Raw genomic sequence first — 15,759 nt, 5'->3', positions numbered from 1 at the left:
TGCCATAGCTACACAAGAATGTTACATACCATGGTCCTATAGCCTATGTGACTGTTGCCATAGCTACACAAGAATGTTACATACCATGGTCCTATAGCCCATGTGACTGTTGCCATAGCTACACAAGAATGTTACATACCATGGTCCTATAGCCAATGTGACTGTTGCCATAGCTACACAAGAATGTTACATACCATGGTCGTATAGTTCATATGACAGTCGTCACAGCAACACGTTACATATCACGGTCATATAGCCCATGTGACTGTCGTCATAGCAACACGTTACATACCACGGTTGTATAGCCCATGTGACTGTCGTCATGGCAACACGTTACATACCACGGTCATATAGCCCATGTGACTGTCGTCATAGCAACACGTTACATACCACGGTCGTATAGCCCATGTGACTGTCGTCATAGCAACACGTTACATACCACGGTCGTATAGCCCATGTGACTGTTGTCATAGCAACACGTTACATACCACGGCTGTATAGCCCATGTGACTGTCGTCATAGCAACACGTTACATACCATGGTCGTATAGCAGCCCAGCAGCCTGAGAACATCATGGGGGAGTTGATGATGAGGCAGACGCCGAGACGCTCGGGGTAGTTCTTGCTGAGGAGCCAGATGAGGTTCTTGATGAACTGGTAGTCCATGCAGCTGAGGGTGAAGCCCTTGAGGTCGAAGATGATGCACAGACTGTCAATGACATCCTCATTACACTTGTTACAGGCTGTTTCCTGGAAACACACACATGCTGCACATTGCTATTGTTGTTGTCTTATGTCCTGGAAACACACACATGCTGCACATTGCTATTGTTGTTGTCTTATGTCCTGGAAACACACACATGCTGCACATTGATATTGTTGTTGTTTTAAGTCAAGTCAGCAACATCCCAGATTTCCCACAGTGACCTTGGCTGATATGAGCCATATCCCACACCGTCGGGAAACACTGACACCATCAACCACCAACCCTTATCACCTGATCCAGGAGCTGGGGCCTCGTCTGTGTCGCTCCCGTCGGCTACATTCATTTCTGAACAAACCACAAATCCCTTCAAGTAATCATATAAAATCTCTGATGTAAGCAGAGTCCATTGTACAATTCCCACTGTGTCATAAACAGGGGATGAGGACTAACTACCAAGACTCATAACACCAGGTGTTCGTGCAGAGGTGGGTGTATCCTATCACAAACACATGCAAAGCCAAGTCAATTATTTACCTGAACCCACAAGTGATAGAAGTTGCAATAGGGAAAATGCGTCGGACGTCATTCTTGTCACTGTTGAGCCAAATTTGGAAATGTCCTCCACATGTCTAATACAAAACATTTTGAAAGCTTTACTGAGACCTTGAATGCTCTAACCCTGAACAACTTTTGACCAATCAGGTGTAGGAATTACAACATCTATTGTCCTAATCTCAATCGCATCAGAAGAAAATCATCCTGTATTAAGTGATATAACATTGAGAACACTTCACACATACAGGGTCGCTTGTTGTGTTCCACAAGCTGAACCAACCGACCTTGTGTTTGGTGGAAACGCAGGAAACTGCAATGTGAGGATGAACAAGGGGTCATACGTACCAGGATGTAGACGATGAATCGTGTAAACTTGTCAATGTCTCTCTCGTACACATTGTGTTTCCTGGCAGCGACATGCACAACAGGTCTGAAACACAATCCACAATGTGACATGTATATGAGTGAGATGGGTCAACACAGCCTTGAACACTATGTCACAGTGTGACATGTATATGAGTGAGATGGGTCAACACAGCCTTGAACACTATGTCACAGTGTGACATGTATATGAGTGAGATGGGTCAACACAGCCTTGAACACTATGTCACAGTGTGACATGTATATGAGTGAGATGGGTCAACACGGCCTTGAACACTATGTCACAGTGTGACATGTATATGAGTGAGATGGGTCAACACAGCCTTGAACACTATGTCACAGTGTCAGATCGACGCAGGAGGAAAGCCCAAGTGATGCAGGTCTAGAGGTTTACCAACAGAAAACAGTGTCATCACCATCTCCTGCCATGGGGCACATTACAATTTTGTTTGTTTATATAGCAGTGAATATAAACTATAAAAAAAGAGTCCTTTAACGCTTCAAGAAAAAATAGGCACTTGGGACACTTTATGTCATCAGAAAAAATTATTAAATGTGAAATTAATACACACAAAAGGTTTCTTCTTTGGAAAAAATAACTAAGTCTTGATGCGTATCTCTTTGAATAGCAAACTTGCACAAAGTATAATAAAATGGATCAAGGTCCGTAAAGAAATAATTTACCAATTTTCGAACTTAGTCTTGCATAAAACTTTTATTCAAGTAACTTGAGTAGTTTCAGGAAAATGTTGTCCCCACTTCATGCAGTATTCACTAAGTTGTCCCCACTTCATGCAGTATTCACTAAGTTGTCCCCACTTCATGCAGTATTCACTAAGTTGTTCCCACTTCATGCAGTATTCACTAAGTTGTCCCCACTTCATGCAGTATTCACTAAGTTGTCCCCACTTCATGCAGTATTCATTAAGTTTTCCCAACTTCATGCAGTATTCACTAAGTTGTCCACACTTCATGCATTATTCATTAAGTTGTCCCCACTTCATGTAGTATTCACTAAGTTGTCCCCACTTCATGCAGTATTCACTAAGTTGTCCCCACTTCATGCAGTATTCACTAAGTTGTCCCCACTTCATGCAGTATTCACTAAGTTGTCCCCACTTCCTGCAGTATTCACTAAGTTTTCCCAACTTCATGCAGTATTCACTAAGTTTTCCCAACTTCATGCATTATTCACTAAGTTGTCCCCACTTCATGCAGTATTCACTAAGTTGTCCCCACTTCATGCAGTATTCACTAAGTTGTCCACACTTCATGCAGTATTCACTAAGTTGTCCCCACTTCATGTATTATTCACTAAGTTGTCCCCACTTCATGCAGTATTCACTAAGTTGTCCCCACTTCATGCAGTATTCATTAAGTTTTCCCAACTTCATGCAGTATTCACTAAGTTGTCCACACTTCATGCATTATTCATTAAGTTGTCCCCACTTCATGTAGTATTCACTAAGTTGTCCCCACTTCATGCAGTATTCACTAAGTTGTCCCCACTTCATGCAGTATTCACTAAGTTGTCCCCACTTCATGCAGTATTCACTAAGTTGTCCCCACTTCCTGCAGTATTCACTAAGTTTTCCCAACTTCATGCAGTATTCACTAAGTTTTCCCAACTTCATGCATTATTCACTAAGTTGTCCCCACTTCATGCAGTATTCACTAAGTTGTCCCCACTTCATGCAGTATTCACTAAGTTGTCCCCACTTCATGCAGTATTCACTAAGTTGTCCCCACTTCATGTATTATTCACTAAGTTGTCCCCACTTCATGCAGTATTCACTAAGTTGTCCCCACTTCATGCAGTATTCACTAAGTTGAAAAGCACGAAGCAAAGGGCCATAACTCTGTAAAATAAAATGAATTTACGACACTAATTTTCAAACACATTTGAGATCCTGACCAGTAACATCCATGTGTAAAGTTTCATTTTTCTGACGTTCCTTCTTCCTCACACATCACACTGTCACACATCACATTGTCACACATCACACTGTCACACGTCACACTGTCACAAATCATACTGTCACACATCACACGGTCACACATCACACGGTCACACATCACATTGTCACACATCACACTGTCAAAAATCACACTGTCACACATCACATTGTCACACATCACGCATCACACGGTACAAATCACACTGTCACACATCACACAGTCACACATCACCCTGTCACACATCACACTGTCACACATCACCCTGTCACACATCACACTGTCACACATCACACTTCAAACTGTCACACATCACACTGTTACACATCACACTGTCACACATCACACTGTCACACATCACATAGTCACACATCACACTGTCACACAGTCACACATCACATTGTCACACATCACAGTGTCACATTGTCACACATCACACTGTCACACATCACACTGTCACACATCACACTGTCACACATCACACTGTCACACATCACACTGTCACATTGTCACACATCACACTGTCACATTGTCACACATCACACTGTCACATTGTCACACATCACACTGTCACATTGTCACACATCACACTGTTACACTGTCACACATCACACTGTCACACATCACACTGTCACATTGTCACACATCACACTCACATTGTCACACATCACACTGTCACACATCACAGTGTCACACTGTCACACATCACACTGTCACATTGTCACACATCACACTGTCACACATCACACTGTCACACATCACACTGTCACATTGTCACACTGTCACATTGTCACACATCACACTGTTACACTGTCACACATCACACTGTCACACATCACACTGTCACATTGTCACACATCACACTCACATTGTCACACATCACACTGTCACACATCACACTGTCACATTGTCACACATCACACTGTCACATTGTCACACATCACATTGTCACACATCACACTGTCACACTGTCACACATCACACTGTCACACATCACACTGTCACATATCACACTGTCACATTGTCACACATCACCCTGTCACACATCACATAGTCACACATCACACTGTCACACTGTCACACATCACACTGTCACACATCACATTGTCACACATCACACTGTCACATTGTCACACATCACACTGTCACATTGTCACACATCACATTGTCACACATCACACTGTCACACATCACAGTGTCACACATCACACTGTCACACATCACACTGTCACATTGTCACACATCACACTGTCACATTGTCACACTGTCACATTGTCACACATCACACTGTCACATTGTCACACATCACACTGTCACATTGTCACACATCACACTGTCACATTGTCACACATCACATTGTCACATTGTCACACATCACACTGTCACACATCACACTGTCACACATCACACTGTCACACATCACATTGTCACACATCACACTGTCACACATCACATTGTCACACATCACATTGTCACACATCACACTGTCACACATCACATTGTCACACATCACACTGTCACACATCACATTGTCACACATCACACTGTCACACTGTCACACATCACACTGTCACACATCACACTGTCACACATCACATTGTCACACATCACACTGTCACACTGTCACTTATTACATTGGTCTACCCCTTACTGCAGAACTATAACTGATAATATATACTCAACAACAAAAGTTCCTGTGACACCAATATTTTAGTGTATTTTTCAAACAAGTAAAGTTTGGTTTTCAATATTGAAGAACATATATGGAATCAAGTCACAAAAAAGGCAACTGCTACAGAAAAGCATGCATTCCATGCAAAAGTTGACTTTTATGCAAGCCCCATGCATTTCACTACCCAAGAAAGGGTATCAAAACATGTGAGTTAACGGGATTCCATATGCATTGTTTAGCATCGTGCTGACAACAACCACTCAGAAAAACAACAAAATTACGCAATTATTCAACATTACGAAATGCCATTGGTATGCTTGAAGCAGGATCGAGTGATGTTGCAAGACAATTTAACGTCCACAGAAACACCATTTGGTGTTTATGGCAACGTTGGCAACAGACGAATGCAGTCAGAGACCATCCTCAGAGTGGCAGGCCACATGTAACCAATAATCGACAAGACAACTGGATTTGAACTACACACCTACGAAATTGATTCCAGCCGTAAACAGTGACTGCAAGAAGCATCCCTGGCCTTTGACGAATATCTTCACAAACCGTACGTCACCGCCTCAGATGTGCAGGGATTGTCGCCAGAAGACCCGCCAGACGTCCCATTTTGACAGGAAACCACCATCAAGCACGTCTACAGTGGTGCAGACAGCGTCTACGCTGGACGGCCATGCAGTGGGGACAAGTTCTATCGTTTTCACCTCAGCCACAGCGATGGACGGATTCGAGTGTACCGACATCGAGGTGAACTTTACGTCAATCATTGTGTCATGGATGAAGATCGGTTCGGGGGCGGCAGCGTTATGGTATGGGGTGTGATTACAGCAAGACAGAGGACCCGTTTGATAGTGGTAGAGGGAAATCTCAATGGATAGCGCTCCCGCGACAAGATCATCGGACCTGTTGTTCTACAATTTTTGTGTCGTCACGGCCCAGGCATTACCTTTCAACATGACAACGCCCGGCCTCATATTGCTCGACTTGTTCAGGATTCTCTTCAACAAAACAACATGAATGTCATCCCCTGGCCGGCTCGCTCCCCTGATCTCTCACCAATCGAGCACATGTGGGATGAGATGGATCGGCGCCTTCGAGGTCAACCATGTAATCCACAGACACTCCAGGAACTTCGAAACATGCTCTAGCAGATATGGACAGATATCCCACAGGACTTTGTGCGACGCCTGGTCCATTCCATGAGACGAAGATGTGTTGCTTGCATCACAACCAGAGGTGGACACACACGCTATTGATTTGTAAATTGACATTTAGGCATGTTCATGTTTTTATGAAATCACGCATTTTCTGAAGTCAGTATGGCAAATTAAACCATTTGAACACTTACAGGAGTCTTTTATCTGTAAAAAACATAACTTCCAATTAAATCTTATTCAATGTCACAGGAACTTTTGTTGTTCAGTATATATTGTCCCTTTCATCAAATCATTCAAACCAATGAAGTATTTCTTTGATCAGAGAATCTTCGTAAACCTGCAAATAATACAAGAAGACAGTTCAAATCTTCAACCACTATCTCTGCTGTAAGACAAAAGGACATCACCGACACCAGAAGCTGCTTACCTCCCCTTGGAGTCTCTCTGTCGCAGGATGTGCACTTTGCCTGCGGCGAGTTCATTCATGACATCTTCATCCTCCGGTGTCAGTTTCGCCACGCCAAACTCTCGGCGCCACTTATTGCACTTCAACAACTGCTTGAACGCAACATCAACGTCGCCAAAAGCTTTCAGGAACCGTCGTAATGAGGAGTCTGTGTGAGCCTGGGGAAACATGGGCTCAAGTTACCTCTCTAATGATGAACTGCAAACTATAGCCCCTATGTTGACAGCTGGGCAGATATAAAGTATACACAGAAGGGTGTGTATAAAGTATAAATGGAAGGGTGGATATAAAGTATAAACAGAAGGGTGGATATAAAGTATAAACAGAAGGGTGGATATAAAGCATAAACAGAAGACCGGGTATAAAGTATAAACAGAAGGGTGGATATAAAGTATAAACAGAAGGGTGGATATAAAGTATAAACAGAAGGGTGGATATAAAGTATAAACAGAAGGGCAGATAAAAAGTATAAACAGAAGGGTGGATATAAAGTATAAACAGAAGGGTGGATATAAAGTATAAACAAAAGGGCAGATATAAAGTATAAACAGAAGGGTGGATATAAAGTATAAACAGAAGGGTGGATATAAAGTATAAACAGAAGGGTGGATATAAAGTATAAACAGAAGGGTGGATATAAAGTATAAACAGAAGGGTGGATATAAAGTATAAACAGAAGGGTGGATAAAAATTATAAACAGAAGGGCAGATATGAAGTATAAACAGAAGGGTGGATATAAAGTATAAACAGAAGTGTGGATATAAAGTATAAACAGAAGGGTGGATATAAAGTATAAACAGAAGGGTGGATATAAAGTATAAACAGAAGGGTGGATATAAAGTATAAACAGAAGGGTGGATAAAAATTATAAACAGAAGGGCAGATATAAAGTATAAACAGAAGGGTGGATATAAAGTATAAACAGAAGTGTGGATATAAAGTATAAACAGAAGGTTGGATATAAAGTATAAACAGAAGGGTGGATATAAAGTATAAACAGAAGGGTGGACATAAAGTATAAACAAAAGGGTGGACATAAAGGGTTTGGCAGTGGGGAAGATATAAGAGATAACACAGATTGGCAGTAGGGAAGATATAAGAGATAACTCAGATTGGCAGTAGGGAAGATGTAAGAGATACCTCAGATTGGCACTAGGGAAGATATAAGAGATAACACAGATTGGCACTGGGGAAGATATAAGAGATAACTCAGATTGGCAGTAGGGAAGATATAAGAGATAACTCAGATCGGCACTGGGGAAAACATGGCACTGGGGAAGATATAAGAGATAACTCAGATTGGCAGTAGGGAAGATATAAGAGATACCTCAGATTGGCACTAGGGAAGATATGAGATAACTCAGATCGGCACTGGGGAAAACATGGCACTGGGGAAGATATAAGAGATAACTCAGATTGGCACTAGGGAAGATATGAGATAACTCAGATCGGCACTGGGGAAAACATGGCACTGGGGAGGATATAAGAGATAACTCAGATTGGCAGTAGGGAAGATATAAGAGATACCTCAGATTGGCACTAGGGAAGATATGAGATAACTCAGATCGGCACTGGGGAAAACATGGCACTGGGGAAGATATAAGAGATAACTCAGATTGGCACTAGGGAAGATATGAGATAACTCAGATCGGCACTGGGGAAAACATGGCACTGGGGAGGATATAAGAGATAACTCAGATTGGCAGTAGGGAAGATATAAGAGATACCTCAGATTGGCACTAGGGAAGATATGAGATAACTCAGATCGGCACTGGGGAAAACATGGCACTGGGGAAGATATAAGAGATAACTCAGATTGGCACTAGGGAAGATATGAGATAACTCAGATCGGCACTGGGGAAAACATGGCACTGGGGAGGATATAAGAGATAACTCAGATTGGCAGTAGGGAAGATGTAAGAGATACCTCAGATTGGCAGTAGGGAAGACATAAGAGATACCTCAGATTGGCACTAGGGAAGATATGAGATAACTCAGATCGGCACTGGGGAAAACATGGCACTGGGGAGGATATAAGAGATAACTCAGATTGGCAGTAGGGAAGATATAAGAGATACCTCAGATTGGCACTAGGGAAGATATGAGATAACTCAGATCGGCACTGGGGAAAACATGGCACTGGGGAAGATATAAGAGATAACACAGATTGGTACTAGGGAAGAAATGAGATAACTGAGATTGGCAGTAGGGAAGATATAAGAGAAAACTCAGATTGGCACTGGGGAAGATATAAGAGATAACACAGATTGGCAGCAGGGAAGATATAAGAGATAACTCAGATTGGCAGTAGGGAAGATATAAGAGATAACACAGATTGGCACTGGGGAAGATATGAGATAACTCAGATTGGCACTTGGGAAGACATAAGAGATAACACAGATTGGCACTACGGAATATATGAGAGATAACACAGATTGGCACTGGGGAAGATATAAGAGATAACACAGATTGGCACTAGGGAAGATATGAGATAACTCAGATCGGCACTGGGGAAAACATGGCACTGGGGAAGATATAAGAGATAACTCAGATTGGCACTAGGGAAGATATGAGATAACTCAGATCGGCACTGGGGAAAACATGGCACTGGGGAGGATATAAGAGATAACTCAGATTGGCAGTAGGGAAGATATAAGAGATACCTCAGATTGGCACTAGGGAAGATATGAGATAACTCAGATCGGCACTGGGGAAAACATGGCACTGGGGAAGATATAAGAGATAACTCAGATTGGCACTAGGGAAGATATGAGATAACTCAGATCGGCACTGGGGAAAACATGGCACTGGGGAGGATATAAGAGATAACTCAGATTGGCAGTAGGGAAGATATAAGAGATACCTCAGATTGGCACTAGGGAAGATATGAGATAACTCAGATCGGCACTGGGGAAAACATGGCACTGGGGAAGATATAAGAGATAACTCAGATTGGCACTAGGGAAGATATGAGATAACTCAGATCGGCACTGGGGAAAACATGGCACTGGGGAGGATATAAGAGATAACTCAGATTGGCAGTAGGGAAGATGTAAGAGATACCTCAGATTGGCAGTAGGGAAGACATAAGAGATACCTCAGATTGGCACTAGGGAAGATATGAGATAACTCAGATCGGCACTGGGGAAAACATGGCACTGGGGAGGATATAAGAGATAACTCAGATTGGCAGTAGGGAAGATATAAGAGATACCTCAGATTGGCACTAGGGAAGATATGAGATAACTCAGATCGGCACTGGGGAAAACATGGCACTGGGGAAGATATAAGAGATAACACAGATTGGTACTAGGGAAGAAATGAGATAACTGAGATTGGCAGTAGGGAAGATATAAGAGAAAACTCAGATTGGCACTGGGGAAGATATAAGAGATAACACAGATTGGCAGCAGGGAAGATATAAGAGATAACTCAGATTGGCAGTAGGGAAGATATAAGAGATAACACAGATTGGCACTGGGGAAGATATGAGATAACTCAGATTGGCACTTGGGAAGACATAAGAGATAACACAGATTGGCACTACGGAATATATGAGAGATAACACAGATTGGCACTGGGGAAGATATAAGAGATAACACAGATTGGCACTGGGGAAGATATAAGAGATAACACAGATTGGCACTGGGGAAGACATAAGTGATAACTCAGATTGGCAGTAGGGAAGATATAAGAGATAACAGAGATTGGCACTGGGGAAGATATAAGAGATAACACAGATTGGCACTGGGAAAGATATGAGAGATAACACAGATTGGCACTAGGGAAGATATGAGAGATAACACAGATTGGCACTAGGGAAGATATGAGAGATAACACAGATTGGCACTGGGGAAGACATAAGAGATAACTCAGATTGGCACTACGGAAGATATAAGAGATAACACAGATTGGCACTGGGGAAGATATAAGAGATAACACAGATTTGCACTGGGGAAGATATAAGAGATAACACAGATTGGCACTGGGGAAGATATAAGAGATAACTCAGATTGGCAGTAGGGAAGATATAAGAGATAACTCAGATCGGCACTGGGGAAAACATGGCACTGGGGAAGATATAAGAGATAACACAGATTGGCAGTAGGGAAGATATAAGAGATAACTCAGATTGGCAGTGGGGATGTATTAATTTGGGACAGCTGAATAGATATTAAGGAGCAATAGGATAAAATGAACATGATCAAGGATAAAAGGAAGGACGGAGTGTTGGGCAGATTAAAGGGATTGACAGTCCTTCACTCAGATACAGTGTATAACAGTAGCATAGATATAAGGGTTCAGCTGAAGGCAACATACAGGTAAGATATAAGGCAGATACAAATTATCGACAATAAGGTCCATGTAAAGGATTGACAGTAGGGCAGATACAAAGGATCAACAATATAGTCTATGTAAAGGATTGACAGTAAGGCAGCTACAAAGGATCAATAATATAGTCTATGTAAAGGATTGACAGTAAGGCAGATACAAAGGATCAAAAATATAGTCTATGTAAAGGATTGACAGTAAGGCAGATACAAAGAATCAATAATATAGTCTATGTAAAGGATTGACAGTAAGGCAGATACAAAGGATCAAAAGAGAGTCCATGTAAAGGATTGTCAGTAAGGCAGATACAAAGGATCAAAAATAGAGTCCATGTAAAGGATTGACAGTAAGGCAGATACAAAGGATCAAAAATAGAGTCCATGTAAAGGATTGACAGTAAGGCAGATACAAAGGATCAAAAATAGAGTCCATGTAAAGGATTGAAAGTAAGGCAGATACAAAGGATCAATAATAGAGTCCATATGTACAGGATTGAGTAGTAAGGTAGATATGACATATGACCGACAATAAGGTCAATGTAAAGGATTGACAGTAAGGCACATACAAATTATCGACATGTAAAGAATTGACAGTAAGGCGGGTGCAAAGGATTAAACTTACCTGTGATGGATCTGCTTCAAACAGAATCTGAATACAAAATCAGAAGGTAACATATACTATAAGTGTTATAACTCTGGCCTATCAAAACAACAATTGACAACATATATGGTGGTTTGATCTCCGGACGCATCATACCAAACAACATTAAAAGATGGTTCGTTTTGTAACCCTGCCTTGCTCTCGGCATTAAAGGTCTAAAACAAGGACTGGTCAGCTCGATGTCAGTACACGGTGTCTTAGTGGCGTATTCATGTTAAACTGGTCAGCTCGATGTCAGTATACTGTTTCTTAGTGGGGTATTCATGTTAAACTGGTCAGCTCGATGTCAGTATACTGTGTCTTAGTGGGGTATTCATGTTAAACTGGTCAGCTCGATGTCAGTACACTGTGTCTAAGTGGGGTATTCATGTTAAACTGGTCAGCTCGATGTCAGTACACTGTGTCTAAGTGGGGTATTCATGTTAAACTGGTCAGCTCGATGTCAGTATACTGTGTCTAAGTGGGGTATTCATGTTAAACTGGTCAGCTCGATGTCAGTACACTGTGTCTTAGTGGGGTATTCATGTTAAACTGGTCAGCTCGATGTCCGTATACTGTTTCTTAGTGGGGTATTCATGTTAAACTGGTCAGCTCGATGTCAGTACACGGTGTCTTAGTGGGGTATTCATGTTAAACTGGTCAGCTCAATGTCAATACACGGTGTCTTAGTGGGGTATTCATGTTAAACTGGTCAGCTCGATGTCAGTACACTGTGTCTTAGTGGGGTATTCATGTTAAACTGGTCAGCTCGATGTCAGTACACTGTGTCTTAGTGGGGTATTCATGTTAAACTGGTCAGCTCGATGTCAGTACACTGTGTCTAAGTGGGGTATTCATGTTAAACTGGTCAGCTCGATGTCAGTACACTGTGTCTTAGTGGGGTATTCATGTTAAACTGGTCAGCTCGATGTCAGTACACTGTGTCTTAGTGGGGTATTCATGTTAAACTGGTCAGCTCGATGTCAGTACACTGTGTCTAAGTGGGGTATTCATGTTAAACTGGTCAGCTCGATGTCAGTACACTGTGTCTTAGTGGGGTATTCATGTTAAACTGGTCAGCTCGATGTCAGTACACTGTGTCTTAGTGGGGTATTCATGTTAAACTGCAACATGGTGCCACAGTGGGCTAGCGCTAATACAACAACATTAGTGCCGGGTAATACAAGCACACACACACACATTCCTGATCACATGACACGCTGAAGTTTATGTTTTTCTCTCAGAGTAGATCCAAACATATGTTGGTTCACATCACATAGAAAAGTCCAGACAACTCAGCCCCCTCCCCTCCCCCCAAGATCCCACACATCATTCTCACACCATTGTGTGCAACAGGGGTCCGGAAATTTTAAAATCCCAATCGGACATTTGCATTTAGGCCACGCCCCCTTCAAATAGCGTATTTTAGTACGACTTTTCACACACATTACAAGTTTACGTATTCATAATATGATGAATTATGAATTGTTTCAATTTAAATTGTTTAATTCACCGGACAATTAATAACAAATAATATCATTTTAGATTTACATGGAAACGTTTGTTTCTGTTATAACAACGATCTGTTAACGTAGTGAACGGTCTAATTAATATTCATGAGTTATATTCATGAGTCTGCTCAAGTGTACGCGTTGTAACATTTGGATCGAGACTATTATCCCATATTTGGTTATCACGTGACTTCACGGGAAAAGTTTTTTTTTAAACTAAAGATTTTTTTAAAAACAAGACAGATAATTTAATCACAAATACTAAAATATCGTTGGTAGCAATAGTTATTTGAATACTTTTTTCATCTGTACTTAATTATTGACCATAAAAAAATTGGATATCGATCGTCCGAGAAAGCAAAATGGCGGTCAATCAAGATTCAATATACGACTAGCTACTGAAAACAATAAAATCTGCAAATCCTCATTGTATGTCAACCAAGTGAAAGTCGTTAGCCACGACTTACAAAATGATCGTCCAGACTTTGAGGGTTTGGCAGATCCGTTCGACTGATCTGCATCGGTCGACTGGCTGTCGTCACTCTTTCGTTTCTTGTCTGAGGTTACGCATCGTAGCATTGCGAGGATAATGAGGTACATCGATGATGCAAGGTATTAATGTACAGTTGTAAACACCTTTCACTCAAATTAACAAGATGTTCTCAGTAATTAATCCTCGGTTAATCAGTGTCAACTCAGTTTATTGCCTATTACAGTGATTGACCGATTGGACTATCATGTAGGTACGATGTATTTACAGCAATCAAAACAAACAAAGCTTGTCAGTGTAGTTAATCTTCATTGTGTTGCAACTGCAGACAGAAACTGCTCAGTCCTAACTGTTGATCATGTCCGGTCAAAATTTAAGAATGTCCGGACAATACTTTTTAAAATGTCCGGTAAGCAATATTTTAAAACGGACATTTGAGATTCCCAATAGGACATGTCCGGCGCATATGACGGTTTCCGGACCCCTGGTGTGCAACTCCTTTCAAGAACTACAACATTTCTCTGCATGGTTCAGTACGTTCAACTACATAGTAATTATTACAGCACAGCAGGAAACAGGTGCAAATACTACCTATACATGATTAGGGCCAGTCACCTGCGACGCTGGGACCACATTTCACATACTTCCCTTTTAAAATAAAGCATGGTCAGATGGGACAGATGGCTGAAGGTACTAAGTACATGTATTACATATCCACAGTAAGGGCTGACAAGCAGTAGGACAGGGCCCTGAAGCAGTATAACACTGCTATTACCATCAGCTGTGAGGATTATGTCCTGTCCAGTGGGAATAAGGCTAATTGAAGCAATACTTGCTAATTGATCTGATCTGTCCTGCCATGTTGGCCACAACCTATGTACAGAGAAGCCGTGGAGAGTGTGATGCCATCACAGTCGTCTGCCCCCAGACACTATGGCTGCCCCCAGACACTACGGCTGCACAGTGTTCTGGGGCAGCCCCCAGCACTGACAATGTCTACCTGCCCCATGCCTTGTTTCACTGTGAAAGACACATCAAATATTCTTTGTTTGTTTGTTTGTTTGTTTGTCGCCACACTCAGCATGGTTGTGGGGAGTCCGGGTTGGTTTTTGTTTTTTGTTTAACGCTGCCCCTCAGCAATATTCCAGCTATATGACAGTGGTCTGTAAATAATCAAGTGTGGACCAGACAATCCAGTAACTGACATCATGAGCATCGATCCACTCAATTGGAATTTCGATGACATACATCAATCAAGTCAGCAAGCCTGACAATCTGATCCCGTTAGTCGCCTCTTACGACAAGCAAAGTCGTCTGTTATGACATGCATAGTCGCCTGTTTCAGTTTCAGCACTGTTTCGTCACCCCTTCACAAATGCACTGTGCTCGTTGCTAACTCAGATTATTAAATGCATGTCCATGGCCATATCCCTCCTTGTCAGACTGGGCCTTGGCCACAGCCCTACTTGTCAGACTTGGCCTTGGCCACACCCCTACTTGTCAGACTGGGCCTTGGCCACACCCCTACTTGTCTGACTGGGCCTTGGCCACACCCCTACTTGTCAGACTGGGCCTTGGCCACAGCCCTACTTGTCTGACTGGGCCTTGGCCACACCCCTACTTGTCTGACTTGGCCTTGGCCACAGCCCTACTTGTCAGACTGGGCCTTGGCCACACCCCTACTTGTCAGACTGGGCCTTGGCCACACCCCTACTTGTCAGACTGGGCCTTGGCCACACCCCTACTTGTCAGACTGGGCCTTGGCCACACCCCTACTTGTCAGACTGGGCCTTGGTCACACCCCTACTTGTCAGACTGGGCCTTGGCCACACCCATACTTGTCAGACTGGGCCTTGGCCACACCCCTACTTGTCAGACTGGGCCT

General features: G+C 42.3%; 1 protein-coding gene across 1 annotated transcript in view; it reads right to left on the bottom strand.

Moving 5' to 3' along the window:
- LOC124125253 (CRAL-TRIO domain-containing protein C3H8.02-like) overlaps positions 1-15,759 on the bottom strand; it is a 70,435-nt gene that overhangs the window by 10,129 nt on the left and 44,547 nt on the right. The window contains exons 3-6 of the mRNA XM_048381010.1: positions 11,856-11,882; positions 6,863-7,059; positions 1,606-1,690; positions 538-749 (exon numbers count right to left, since the gene is read on the bottom strand). Of these exons, the coding sequence (XP_048236967.1) occupies positions 538-749; positions 1,606-1,690; positions 6,863-7,059; positions 11,856-11,882 (521 nt within the window). The remainder of the gene's footprint in view (positions 1-537; positions 750-1,605; positions 1,691-6,862; positions 7,060-11,855; positions 11,883-15,759) is intronic.

Source organism: Haliotis rufescens, unplaced genomic scaffold (assembly GCF_023055435.1).
Source record: "Haliotis rufescens isolate VD_foot unplaced genomic scaffold, xgHalRufe1.0.p SCAF_35, whole genome shotgun sequence".
In the NCBI taxonomy this organism is placed as follows: Eukaryota; Metazoa; Mollusca; class Gastropoda; order Lepetellida; family Haliotidae; genus Haliotis; species Haliotis rufescens.
Note: the sequence above shows the minus strand (reverse complement) of the source record. Positions and strands in the feature narration are given on the sequence as shown.